General features: G+C 34.8%; 2 protein-coding genes across 2 annotated transcripts; one reads left to right on the top strand and one right to left on the bottom strand.

Annotated features, from left to right (window-relative positions):
* Positions 1–1,347: 1,347 nt before the first annotated feature.
* LOC131635141 (hydroxyproline O-galactosyltransferase GALT6-like) lies at positions 1,348–5,355 on the bottom strand. Its single transcript, XM_058905747.1, has 7 exons — positions 4,385–5,355; positions 3,426–3,658; positions 3,055–3,345; positions 2,806–2,934; positions 2,533–2,706; positions 2,332–2,439; positions 1,348–1,791 (listed from the first exon to the last, which is right to left on the bottom strand). The coding sequence occupies exons 1-7, from the start codon at positions 5,193–5,195 to the stop codon at positions 1,582–1,584; spliced, it is 1,956 nt and encodes a 651-aa protein (XP_058761730.1). The 5' UTR covers positions 5,196–5,355; the 3' UTR covers positions 1,348–1,581.
* Positions 5,356–5,559: 204 nt separating this feature from the next.
* On the top strand, positions 5,560–7,360 carry LOC131635138 (uncharacterized). Its single transcript, XM_058905746.1, has 2 exons — positions 5,560–6,930; positions 7,245–7,360. Exons 1-2 carry the CDS (start codon positions 5,808–5,810, stop codon positions 7,277–7,279), a joined length of 1,158 nt encoding a protein of 385 aa, XP_058761729.1. The 5' UTR covers positions 5,560–5,807; the 3' UTR covers positions 7,280–7,360.
* Positions 7,361–14,721: the final 7,361 nt, after the last annotated feature.

The following is a 14,721-nucleotide window of genomic DNA, read 5'->3' as shown; positions in this document are numbered from 1 at the left end:
CCCTGAGAAGACTGTGGTTGCGATTATAGTGGTTTCACGATAAGGCTCAGCTGAACTTGTGGGGATTGTCATCAAGGTTGATCGGAGCTTATTGTGGTTATTTCTTTGAGAAGGCTAGGTGCTAGTCAAAAATCTCAAGAAGGCATTGGATGCGGTCAATGTGGTTGTCTGTAATCAGTTTGGCTATAGTGGATTAAGTCCTTATTGAGAAGGCAAAACTTCCTTGACGAGTGGATTGGAGTAACTTCGTTAACGGTGAACCAGGATACAAATAATTACGTTCATCTATTTTTATTTATCTTGTTAACCTTGTTTTTTGAGTTGCGAAAAAGATTATATTTAGTACAACCCAATACAAACCCTCATTTCTTGAGTTTCTCGCACCTTCAAGAATGTCAATGATATAATTTTACTCGAATAACACAACACAAAACTCAACACAAAAACTCCCCTACTATGAGTATTCCCTCTAGGTATGTGTGCCAAGTAAACTAATTTTTTTATACATAGTTATTGATCGAGCCAAAAAGATCAATAATAAAAATAAACCAAATCTAATCTTGGACAAAACACAATTTTTTAATCAAAGCAAATTCAATCTTCAGCTTAACTCAATCTTTTAATCAAAGTAAATTCAATGAACTCAATGTTTTAATCAAAGCAAATTCAATTAAATATTTATGATCAAATTTTGTTTAATAATTATTTGTTAATCGAAATCTTTGCAAAACAACTCCCATATAAATCAGAACCAAACAACTCCCATATAAATCAGAACCAAATCAAATCTTTTTGAATTAAATTTGAAATCAAACGAAGTGCAAACAAATCTTTCCAAAAAGTGCGCAAGGTAAAAAACCGAGCTAGAATGTCTTAACAACTTTTGAGATCTTGTTAAACATGTTGCCTACAAAAATATGTCAACCAACTTTAATAACAAATGGCCAAATTTATGGCATACCAAATTGTCTTGTTGATTCAGGCGACCTTACTCCCATGTGCACCTTTCTAAAATGAAAATTAGTTTGGTTATAGGTATCATTTCGCCATTTGGTGCCCTCTAGAGTTGATCATGATAAAAGTACTAGATTGAGAATAATAATGAATAAAATATAATTGTTGTAAATGAGTCAATTTAGCATGTGAAAGTCTTGTTGCAATAATCGACTCGAAAGATTAAATGTTTGCCTAACCGTTGGAATGTGGAATGAACTATATCCCCTATCTATGAGTTCTGTAACTCTTCCAAAGAGTGTTAATTATAAGTTGTTAGGTGTATCTCTTTCATGGTATTTCTCATTTCTTCCTTCCATATATGTATCTCTTCATAATGCAACTTCATATCAACAATTTAGGTCAATATCACTACAAATAAAGAATGCAAGAGAAATATGTGGAGGTAAATTACTATTCTCTCTACATTATAAATTTACAAACAATTACTATTCTCCTACAGCAATAGCTGTAGTAAATCCAACTTTACTTAATTTACATAAAAGCTTACAAACAATGAATGAATATGTGGAGGTCACAAAATCGCTGTCACTACAATCTCTTAACATACTATGATTATAGAATCTGTCATCTGTTGTTGCAGCATAGTGGCTTTCCCTTGTGTTGCAATTTATCCCACATACATGTCATTTGTCTTGGAGATTGGTAATGTGCAGTGTAGTAATCTTCAATACAACCAAATTGGCAGAACTTGTAGCTGTGCACATACTCAACAGGTTTTGAATTGTTGAATTGCTCTACCCACATTCCCATGCTCACATCCTCCATTTTAAATAACTGCACACACATTGAAATTCATTAATCATGATAAAGTTATATGTATTGAGACACAAAGACAAACACAAAACTAGTAGAAACACATGTCTATGGTGCGCTCACTAGGGTTGTTCATGAACCGAACCGTTTGAATTTACTCATAGCCGAACCGAACCAAAATTGTTAGTTTGGTATACCAGTTCGGAATTCCTAACTGTACCAAACCGTTTTTTTTCAAACCGAACCATTTGTTAAAAGGACCGAACCATTATATATTTCTTTTAACTTTTTTAATAAAAAATTTTAAACTTGTTTTTAGCATTTTTCATTTTCATTTTCGGTTTGGTTTCAGTTTTGATTCGGTTCTAGAACTTTTTGTGCAACATGGTTTTGGTTCACTAACCAAACATAACGGTTCAGTTATTTTAACTTCAGTTCGGTGGTTCGACAGTTTTTTTGAATAGTCCTAATGCTCACGCACTAAAAGGAAAAATGAGGTGTAGGGAATTGAAAACACAAGCAGGGAGTGGTGTAATAAGCAAAGATCATTTGCAAACATACTTTTAACTTGTGCTCCTCAAAGTTGGATACAATAAACTGAGCAATGTCTGATGAGATAACATAACCAGGACCGTTAGCATAGGTAGGATACTCTTCTTCCATCCATTCCTGAGAGTTATTGAACAAAGAATTAAAAACAAAACTAACGGCGCGAAAACATTCGGTACACAAAATGCATAACTAAGAAATAGAATATCATACCTCATATGTGACTGCCCATTTACCATGGCGGAGGGGCGTATGGTGGTAATTCATATTGCCAATGTAAAGACTTTTTCCAATTCCTACTTTTCTTACTTCACTAATGATAGAATCTACTCGAACAAATGTGTCATCGTCACATTTCATGATATTCTTAGCAGCTACCGTACGAATCTGAATAGTTAAGGTCAATAGTAATCAATAATATAGCAGAAATCTGAGAGCAGATGGAGGAAATCGAAAATTTTAAAACACTAATCTACCATTACTCACCCCATATTCGGCAATCGCCACGGTCTTCACCACAACAAGGTCATAGTGATCCATGTATGGTACTATAATAATATCTCCAAAATAATCTGCTTCTTTCTTTATGTCCACATTTATATCTTTCTTTCCATGCTTTTATATGAGAAGTAGGAAATAGAAAAATAGTAAATAATTTTAATAACAAAAGAAAGTATTTTTGAATTTTATAGTTACTGAAGGGTGGGGAAGAATGAAGATGTGTCCAATTCTTACCAAAGCAACAAAGAATCGAGCTACAACATGTGAAGATTTGATTAGCTTATGTTGCATCCACGATTTTCTTACTGCCATTCGTTCCGCAAAATGGTTGCCGGCAGAAAGTATTCCAATGAAGAGCTCAACATTCTTATCGAGAATAGGTGGAGCTTTCCATTGAGGAAGTAATTCTAGATGCATCTGTGGTGCAAAACTTGGATGTGATGTTGGTAAAGAAGCAGCGTATATAGAGTGCACATCGATATCCCCTTTTATAGATAGACCGGTAGCGTCTTCAAGAGAGAAGCCCTGAGAATATAACATAAAACAATTTAGATACTTCTTTTGCATTTGAAAAATAAAAGCACAAAAATGATGATTGTACCTACCGTGCGATAGGGAAAAGATGTTACGTGCTTTCCGTCCACAGTAACATGGTAACCTTCCAAGCCAGCAGTTAAAGTGAGAACAAATAATCTTCCCTCTGCAAAAGGGTATGGCCAATCTAAAGTGATCTTGTGTTTTCGCCCTATCAGTCTAGGTAACCACCATGTTGCCTTAGACTCTTCTGAATGATTATCATCATCGCGAATCCACTTTTCACATTTCACCTGTCCGTCGACTTAATAAAGCACACAAAAAAAATTGTACAGATGAGCAATGTTCCTTAGAACTAAAACACACTGAAGAAAAAAAATGGATCATAAACAATGTACGCATTCATGAAAGAGACTGATGATAGAATAGTTTTTCTATCTTTTGATTCACAGAAAACTGCAGTAAGAGAAAAAATGGATCATAAACAGTGTAAGCAAACCCCTTAAAACTACATTCAACTCAATGCCATTAGAAATCAAAGATGCAATTAAAAAACAGAAGTTCGGAACAATAATTACAGCTTCCATATCATGATTCTAAAATTTCCACAATCACATTACAGCTGCAATTTGGCCACGAGAGCAGCAACTTTCTGCAATTATTCCAAGCAACACTTTCCACAATCACATCACAAAGTTTCCATAACAACTATGGCCACAATCGCAGCAACTTTCTGAAACTGTTTAGGACAGCCTATGAAAACAGTTTATGACATATCTATAAGCTGTTTTCAACTTGTTTTCATAAGCTCTCCAGGATAGCTTGTGAAAACACAACTTCAGTTTGACTCTATTTTATCTTTTTGTAATAGAAATAGCTTATACATAAGCAGTTATATGATAAATATGATAAGCAGTTATATGATAAATATGATAAATAAAGGTATAATTAAATTGTTTATCCAAACAGGGCCCAAGACGACGACATGAAAATTCTGAACATAAAATAAGAAACATTGAAAATCAATTACCAGTATCTTCATCAGCTCTAGACTTCCATCCCTCACACCTGAGTGAAGAACCCCATTGCATCCTATAACAAGTATTCTGCTCAATCACAGGCTTCCCACTATAATCACCTTTCAACCTCGGATTAAAATGCAGTATCTTAGGTGGTTCCTCATCTTCAACTACCTTCAACCCTTGAAGCTCCATCATAAACTGCGACACCAACACCTTTTCCTCCTCATCCTTCACCACAGATATCTTCGAATCATGTTCCCAATGACCCAACCGCGGCGTCCCAACAACAGTAACATGTGACCACAAAGTCAACCCACAAGGAATCATCATGATCCCTTTCTGCTTCCTTAATTCCGACCCAGATATCGAAATCGAATGCAAACACGAATCAGATATATTCTTCTCAGCCACATTCACAGTTTCCATATTCTGAAACTGAATCTCCTCCCACATTCTCTTCCCTTTAACCCAAGCCTCCTTAACATCCCTCTGAATCTCAGAAAACTTGTCTCTTCCCTTTCCCAAACCAGTTTCATTCAAATCACCTTCATTGAAATTCAAGGTGGAAACTTTCTGCAACTCTTGCATGGGTTTTCGATGTAATGAACCTAAAGCTTCTTGTGATGGAAAGTTCAAAGCTTTTCTATGATGGGTGTTCAGGTGTTCATTCTCAAACACTGTAGAAACCGAAACAGACTCAAATGTTCTGAATTCAAACGTTGTGAAAACCAAATAAAGAAGCATAAGGGTCATGAAAATATGAAGAGGTTTAGGTCTATTTGGAAAAAGTAACAATGGGTTAAGGTTGTCTCTCTTCATTGTTTCACAAGATCAAAACTTTGAATTTGTTCAATCAAATCAAGTAGTTGGAGTGCATGAAAATATGAAAGGGTTTTAATTTACCTAACAAGAGAAGAATCAGAATCAGAATCAAAATGAATGAGAAATTTTCGATAGTGTTCAATGAACCTGCTTTGGAAGCTTATGTGAAAGCACAAGATAAAAATGAGTCAGCAACTAACTCGCCTACTAAGCACTAATAGCCATAACCGTTTTGCCAAGTGTTCTCATTCTATTGGGTAGCTTAGTTTTTAGTTTTGTTGTGCTGTGTATATATGAGCCAAGCATTGCATTGTACAGATTAGATTTTGTGAGTAATAAAACTAGAGCAGAACTATATTCTTCTTTCATCATTCTGCACCTTTATCTGTTAACAATGGTGTATTACCATTGATTTTCACATGGTATCAGGAGCAAGATCTCCACCATTGGCTTCCGCATCGTCATCTTCGTTAACTCACATTTCTCGTTTTAATTCCTTCACATCAGGTTCAACATCTTGTTGACCTTTCTTGAACTTTCTTCTTCAAGATCAATCTGTTTCATTCAAGATTCTCAGCTGAGAATTCTCTTTTTGCCGCCATTGTCGTCATGACGGAAGAACACTCCACAAACAATGGCAATCCAAGTAACACAAGAGCATATCAAACTGATATACTCAGTCCATACTTCATGCATCCGAATGAAAATCCTGGTAATGTTCTAGCCACTCCTCTCTTATCCGGTACCAATTACCATTCGTGGTCACGAGCTGTGCAGGTCGCGCTTCGTTCCAAACACAAACTTCATTTCATCAATGGTGCCTTGCCTCGTCCTCCTGATGAAGATAGAGATTCTATTGCGTGGGATCGATGCAACACCATGATTATGTCTTGGCTCAGTAACTCTGTAGAACCAGAAATTTCGCAGAGCATTCTTTGGATGGAGACTGCAGCAGAAATATGGAGTGAGCTCAAAGAACGATTCTACCAAGGTGATGTTTTTCGTATTTCTGATATTCAGGAAGAAATTTACACATTGAAACAAGGAGATTGTACAATTTCTGCTTATTACACGAAAATGAAGAAATTGTGGCAGGAGCTTGATAATTTTCGTCCTATTCCACACACTGGTTGTCACGATGCATGCTTAGTGCTTGACAAAATGCGCAATTATAGGGACAATGACCAAGTTATTCGCTTTCTAAAAGGACTCAGTGAGCAATATGCAGCTGTTCGTTCCCAAATCATGCTTATGGAACCTCTTCCAAGCATTGGCAAAGTATATTCCCTTCTTGTTCAGCAAGAACGACAAACTCTCCTTCAATTTGATGAATCCAAGATCCTTGCTGCTTCTCAGAATCAATATGCTGGCAGAAATGTCTCCTCTCAACGGGGTAGAGGAGGAAGATTCAGCACTGGTCGCGGCAGAGGAAGAACCAACCGTGTCTGCACTTACTGTGGTATGACTAACCACACCATCGACCAATGCTTCAAGAAACATGGTTACCCTCCACATATGCAGCAAGGAGGCACTGTGAATAACTGTCAACAAAATGGGGAAGAAGATGACACCAAATCTGTAGCATATGAAGAGGACAATGGTGAATCTGACAAAGGGTATATGTCCTTCACTCCAGACCAGCACAAAGCCTTGTTAGCACTTCTCCAACAATCAAATCATGTGCAGTCTCATAGTGTTAATCAGCTCACTACCAAGCCCCTCGACCAAACAGGTATCATTTGTGCCACCCCTAGCATACATAGTTCTCAGCATTCATTCATTTTAGATACAGGAGCCACTGACCATATATGTCATTCTTTGCAATTTTTTCAATATATAAAGAAAATAAAGCCTATCCACATTAAACTGCCGAATGGTACGATTGCTACCACTGAACTAGCTGGAACTATTGTGTTTGATAATAACTTTTACCTCATAAATGTTCTTTATTTTCCCAACTTTGCTTTCAACTTAATCTCTGTCCCAAAAATCACACAATACCTGAATTGTCATTTGCTTTTTGATGGTTCTAAATGTCTAATACAGGATTCCTCATCCAAGAGAATGATTGGTGTAGCTGAGATGAATCATGGTCTGTATGTCCTCACTCAACCACACATCAGCTCCATGAAAACTCTCCCTAGTAACACCCTGTATCAAACCATTAACTCCTTAGAGAATTGTAATAAGAAAGATACTTGTAACCTGTGGCACATGAGGTTTGGCCACCCATCTGTAGATAAATTGATTGATATAAATAAAGATTTTCCTTTTGTTCAAATCACTAAATCATCTTTGCCTTGTGATACTTGCTTTTATGCTAAACAAAAACGATTACCTTTTCCACTTAGTTCAAGTGTATCTTCTGCTTTTTTTGATCTTATACACATGGATATTTGGGGACCCTTGTCTCATCCTTCATTATCTGGTTTTAAATACTTCTTAACAGTTGTTGATGATAAGAGTAGATACACTTGGATATTTTTAATGAAACTGAAATCTGAAACCCCTGTTATTATCAAGAATTTTGTTAACATGGTTAACACTCAATTTAACATCAAAGTTAAGTGTATCCGCAGTGATAATGGCAATGAGTTCAAACTTTCCTCTTTCTATAGTGACAATGGCATTGTACATCAAAATTCTTGTGTTGGTACTCCTCAACAAAATGGCATTGTTGAGAGAAAGCACCAACACCTCCTTGCCATTACTAGAGCTCTATTATTTCAATCCAACTTGCCAAAAATTTTCTGGGCACATGCCATTAGCCACTCTGTGCATATCATCAATAGACTACCCACACCCTATTTGAATCATAAGTCACCCTTCCAGGTCCTACATAATGAACTTCCTGATATTTCCAACCTTAAAGTCTTTGGTTCACTCTGCTTTGCTACCACACTTACTTCTCATAGAAAAAAGCTTGATTCTAGATCAAGGAAATGCATACATTTAGGTTTCAAACCTGGTGTAAAAGGTTTTGTTTTATTTGACTTACAATCAAGAGAAGTTTTTATTTCAAGGGATGTTATTTTCTTTGAACATATTTTTCCCTATCACAGCATCCCTGCATCTCCCTCACAGTCTCATATTCACCACAATTATATCCCTTATGATGACACCTTCCTTGACCATCAATTATCCAACAGTCCTGAGTTGGTCCCTTTGACACAAACAAATTCTGACATCTCAGATAGTGACACCTCACCACACATATCCACAATTGACACTAACCACACAATAGAATCACATATTCCCACATCACCTATCCCACCTAGTCTGCCCAGTCCTGCTACAAACCAACAAACTTTAATCAATCACAACCCTCCAAACCAACAAAATCCTGTCATTAATAACCCTTTACCTAGCAGACAATCTACCAGACTCTCTCAACCACCTAAACACCTACAAGACTACCATTGTTACCTCTTGAGTAACACACATCATGATTCCACCTCAGCTACATCTCAGTCATCTCACCCATGTAAGTATCCTATTTCATCTTTTCTTTCTTATGCTCACATATCTCCTACATACTCTCATTTCATTTCAAACATTTCTCACATACCTGAACCAACCTGCTATGAGACTGCCATATGTGATGAGAATTGGAAATCTGCTATCAAGGCTGAGTTACTTGCTCTGGAAAAGAACAATACCTGGACTTTGGTTCCCTTGCCTCCTCACAAACATGCTATCGGTTGCAAATGGGTTTTTAAACTCAAGCTACATGCTAATGGTACTGTGGAAAGATACAAAGCAAGACTTGTTGCCAAGGGCTTCACTCAAACTGAGGGTATTGACTACATGGATACTTTCAGCCCAGTTGTAAAAATGACAACAATTCGAGTGCTTCTTGCCATTGCAGCAGTTCATCAATGGCCATTGTACCAATTAGATGTCAACACAGCTTTCCTTCATGGAGATCTGAATGAAGAGGTCTTTATGCATCCTCCTCCTGGATTAACTACACCAGCTTCCAACTATGTTTGTAAGCTTCAGAGATCCCTGTATGGCCTTAAGCAGGCAAGCAGGCAGTGGAACACTAAGCTGACTGACACCCTCACTTCTTCTGGCTATGTTCAATCTAAGTCTGACTATTCTCTTTTCACAAAACAAAGATCTTCAGGTTTTACAGTCATCTTGGTGTATGTAGATGATCTTGTTTTAGGGGGGACTGATGTTAAAGAGATTGAACATATCAAACATTTACTGGATACAAAGTTTAGCATAAAAGATTTGGGAGCCCTCAAATATTTCCTAGGATTTGAAGTAGCAAGGACAAGAGCCGGGATATCATTGTGTCAAAGAAAATACACATTGGACCTGATACAAGATGCAGGCTTACTTGGTGCAAAACCCTGCAACACACCCATGCAACCACAGCTGCAATTACACAAATCCTCAGGAGAACTTATCTCTAATCCCACAGCATATAGAAGACTCATTGGGAGATTGTTGTATTTGACTCATAGCAGACCTGATATTGCTTACACTGTAAGTAAACTTAGTCAGTTTCTCGATGCTCCAACCAATGAACATATGCTTGCAGGATTACACACTCTCAGATACCTCAAACAATGTCCTGGACAAGGACTGTTCTTTAGCACTAATTCAACTCTTAACCTCAAAGGCTTCTCAGATTCAGATTGGGGTGCTTGTCCAGACACCAGAAGATCCACCACGGGTTTCTGTTTCTTTCTTGGAAGCTCTTTGATTAGCTGGAAGAGCAAGAAACAAACTGTAGTCTCGAGGTCTTCATCGGAGGCAGAATATAGGGCTTTGGCTCACACCACTTGCGAAGGACAATGGCTTAAGAACCTGCTACAAGATTTTCAGATAGAGCATTCTAAGCCCATTGTCATCTATTGTGACAACAAGTCAGCATTACACATAGCTGCCAATCCAGTTTTCCATGAGAGAACAAAGCATATAGAGATAGACTGCCATGTTGTTAGGGACAAAGTGCAGTCAGGCCTAATACACTTGCTGTCAGTATCCTCAAAGGAACAGGTAGCTGATATTTTAACAAAGTCTCTGCAGCCAGGTCCATTTCAATCACTACAAGCCAAGCTAGGAATGATTAATATCTTCTCTAGCTTGAGGGGGGATGTGAAAGCACAAGATAAAAATGAGTCAGCAACTAACTCGCCTACTAAGCACTAATAGCCATAACCGTTTTGCCAAGTGTTCTCATTCTATTGGGTAGCTTAGTTTTTAGTTTTGTTGTGCTGTGTATATATGAGCCAAGCATTGCATTGTACAGATTAGATTTTGTGAGTAATAAAACTAGAGCAGAACTATATTCTTCTTTCATCATTCTGCACCTTTATCTGTTAACAATGGTGTATTACCATTGATTTTCACAGCTTAACCGTGTAGAGAAGAATATGAATATCAATGATTGGGACCAGCTTGCACTACAACGGCAAAGTGACAGAGAAGGTTTGTGTTCTTGTGGAAACTTTGTGTTTTTCTTTATGAATTTGAACTTTAGTAGTAATAAGATATTCAAAATAAAAAATTTAAATGATTGATGCAAAATAATATAATCATCATTTACAATAAAATAATATAAAATTTAAATTTAAATAAATTTTAAATAAATCTAATTGCAAATAAAATAAATTTATTCTAAATAAATTTTGAATAAAGTACGATTATATTTTAATTTTTCTTTAAAAAATTATAAAAACCATTTTTTCTGAGAAAAAAATATGTATTTTAATTGTCGGATCACCGGTTTGGATCGATTCCCACCCGTTCAATAGTATATCCGATTCAACAATCAAATTAGATCGATAATCCTTTTAATTCTCAATTCGACCAATTCAATTTGTCAATTCGGTATAGTTTTATATAAAATAAAAAATATAAATGATAAATACAAATAATTTGAATTATAATCGTCCCGAAACCCTAAATCATTTGGAAAAAAAATAAATATTGATAAATTAAACCTCAATATCATGATTTTAACCATAAATATTGCGATTGTGTCGGGCTCTTAATTATGATTAGGGATGAAAAAGTCGTATAAAAATCTAAAAAAATAAAGTGAATATAGTTGAAGTTGTACCATAAAACTTTTGTCTGGTTGTAAAAAAAATTTAGGATGAGACAGATTTAAAAATCAATGTTTTAAAAACTAGATTGAATATTAAATCGGTGAGGATACTGTATATTAGTTTATTAGTTGAACTATTGAGTTATTTATCGAACCACGTGACTAAACCAGATTAAATCGGATAAGTCGGTTAAATAAATCGATTTATATAACAAAACTATATATTTATTAAATCGATTGAATCGAATGACACAATCTCTAAAAAAATATCACGACACCTTTAAAATTTAAAAATATCATAATTCCGCATGTTCATTCTTTAAATTTAAATTCTAAATATAAATCAGCATTCACAACAAAATAATACAAAATATAAATTTAAATAAATTTTGAATAAACTTAATCGCAAACAAGATAAAGAAGTTATTTTAAATAAGTTTTAAATAAAGTATAATTATATTTTAATTTATTTTTAAAAAATTATAAAAAATAACGTAATTTGCATTTGAACTGCCGATTCATTGATTTGGACCGATTTTCATAATTTAATAATATATTCGAATCAATAACCAAATCAAACTGATAATCCTTTTGATTCTCGATTCGACTGATCAATTCGGCCTAATTTTTAAAATAATGCCACAAACATTACATCTCTAAAGATTTAAATTTATAAAAATCTCTCTAAGTATTCCATCGACAATTTAAAATTTATAAAAATCTCTCTAAGTATTCCATCGACAAAAATCCGCAAAAGATTGATCAAACACCTCTAACTATGACTTCGTCTATAAATAAATAAATAAATTAGTCCATACATCATATCTCAAATGAGAAAAATTGATATTAATAAAAGTTAGATATAAAAAAAAATTGAATTAATATATTAAAAAGAGAATATGATAATAAAATAGTGTTATAGTGATGTTGTATTTTTAAGGTGGTGGCACACCTCAAGATCATCGTAAGACAGGTGTTCATGAATATCACACCTCATACTTTTGAGCCTCCAGCTTCACCTTGGGTCGGTGCTAACTTGTTTATATTTTCTCAACCACATACTTTGGCTTTTCATCATTAATTAATTAACTTAAGTATATTGTTTAATGGAGTTTGTTGAGTGTGTTATGGAAAGTAATTTTCTATGGTCATTTTGATAATAAAATATTGGTTACAAGAATTAAAGGTGAAGGAATGGAATTCCAAGTCCACGTAAGGAAATACAGGGATATTTAACTCTCTATTTAAGAAAGTAGTAGTGGTTTGTTTTTAAAGATATTCACACATAATATTCACACACAACTAAGGGTGTGTTTGGTTCGAGGTAAAGCGAGAAGAGGGGAGGGGAAGGAATATTTAAAATGAAATGTGTTTGGTTCAATTTTTAGGAGGGGAGAGGAGGGGAGGGGGAGCAAAATCCCTCCAAATGACACTTTTTGCGTTCCCCCGAATCGGGGGGATTCGGAGGGGAGGGGAGGGGATCTGAGTTTTAATATTAATTAAATTAATATATTTACTAAAATATCCTCAATTTTATTTTATTATTTTAAAAATATTATTTTCTTTCATGTTCCTACTTTTCTTTTTGTAATTTTTTCTCTATTACTTCCAAGCCTTCCATTAACTTATTATAATTATTCTTCACCTTCAAATTATTTTTGATTTTTTTTATTTAATAAAAATTATAACTACTATAGTTTTTTGTTTTTTATTATAATTTATTTTATGTATTCAGGAGTTGTTATCAACGCATAGTTTATTTTGTGTCGAGAGTTATAATACGAATCAAGTGCACTCAATTTTTTTAATATTATGCTATAAGTTATGACTTTTTAATCACTCAGTTATACAAATATTATTTCCAAGAAAATATTTATGAAATTTTTACAATTGAATATCATATCACTTATATAAAATTACAAGGATAAAATTGTAAATTCTTATTAAAATCCCTCCCCTCCCCTCGTGAACCAAACATATTTTTAAACGAAATCCCTTCCCTCCCCTCCCCTCCCCTCGTTTGAACCAAACATATATATATAATTACAAAAAATCCCTCCCCTCCCCTCCCCTTCCCTCCCTTTCATTAAAATCCCTCCCCTCCCCTCCCCCTCATTTGAACCAAACAGACCCTAAGAGGTTTCAGATTTTAAGAGTGAATTTGGGTGATTGTGTCTAATCTAATGAGAATTTAAATGTGCATCATACAATAGATATGGCAAATATACTTTCTTTTTTGCAAGAGGGTTATTTGTCAACTATTCAAATCACTTACTATTTTAAAAATTAGAATTAAAAAATAATTTTTAATTGTTTGAGAAAAGGATCATAAACCCTAAAAAAAAATTTACATTGTAAATCAATCACAACCTTGTTAAAAGTCAAGTCTGTAAATTTTAAGTTACTGATATGATATGACAGAATAAAATATTTTTATTGGATAACGGTGTAAAAAAAAATTTACACCGTCAATGCACTATCTTTTAACTCTAATTATTTTTCCTTAATATTTGTTTACAGGTTTTAACTGTTTTTAAAAAAGAGAAAGAAAATGTTTTTTCTTTTTTGTGTTTTACACCATTAAATGTTGTGTTTTTTTGTTTGTTTAGATCAATAAGAGAAAATACGTATTCTCAATGCAATTACTCCATTAGAACAAAAAAATAATCAATGCCAGCCACCGATTAAATAATTGTTGTTTTCATCCCTTATATACCACAGTTGAACGAAGAAAAAGAATATAGTTGGCATCTTTTGTGTTGACCGATTTTGGTTCTTAGCTATTTCGGTTTGGTTCTGGCATCGTTTTTTACGGACGGATTTTCAGATCTGGAGTTGTGGTGTTTCCTTCGGTTTTGATGGTTTTCGGTTGTGTTCTCTCCGGAACTTTTGCAGAAGCTTCTGCTCTGATGGATCCATTGTAGGTTTGTGTTTTTGGTGCTGAGTTTGTTTCCTAATTTTTTTAATTCTTTGATTATTCCAGATCTATTGAGATCTGCAGGTTTTAAGATTTTAGGTTTGTCTTTCTACGCCGACACAATCTTTTATCCGCATCAGTCTTCGTCATTGATGTAGATTTGGTTTCGTATCTGTTTCATTCATTTTGAAGTGGATTGTAAGACTCGAAAGAGTCGTTTTGCTTGCTGATTTTTTACCAGGGGTTGTTGGTTTGTGAATCAAGACGTGTTGGCGGTTGGTTCATACACCATGTTAAAAAGTGAATGTTCACACTCGACTCTTTCTTTGCTATTCGGTTTCGCGCCGTAATCGGGTTCGTTGGATAGTGTTCGGTCAAGTGTGCGTTTTTACTTTAGTTTGTTTTCATATATTTGTATACCCTTTCGGGTTGTTTTTGTTGTTTGACTAAGTTTTGGTTTATGTCCCCTTAGTTCATTGTAATCTCTTTTAATTTTATATATATTAGCCTTTATTAAAAGAAAATTGAACAAGGAGAAA

This window comes from Vicia villosa, unplaced genomic scaffold, assembly GCF_029867415.1.
Source record: "Vicia villosa cultivar HV-30 ecotype Madison, WI unplaced genomic scaffold, Vvil1.0 ctg.001436F_1_1, whole genome shotgun sequence".
Taxonomy (NCBI): Eukaryota; Viridiplantae; Streptophyta; class Magnoliopsida; order Fabales; family Fabaceae; genus Vicia; species Vicia villosa.
This window is presented reverse-complemented; position numbering and strand designations above follow the sequence as displayed.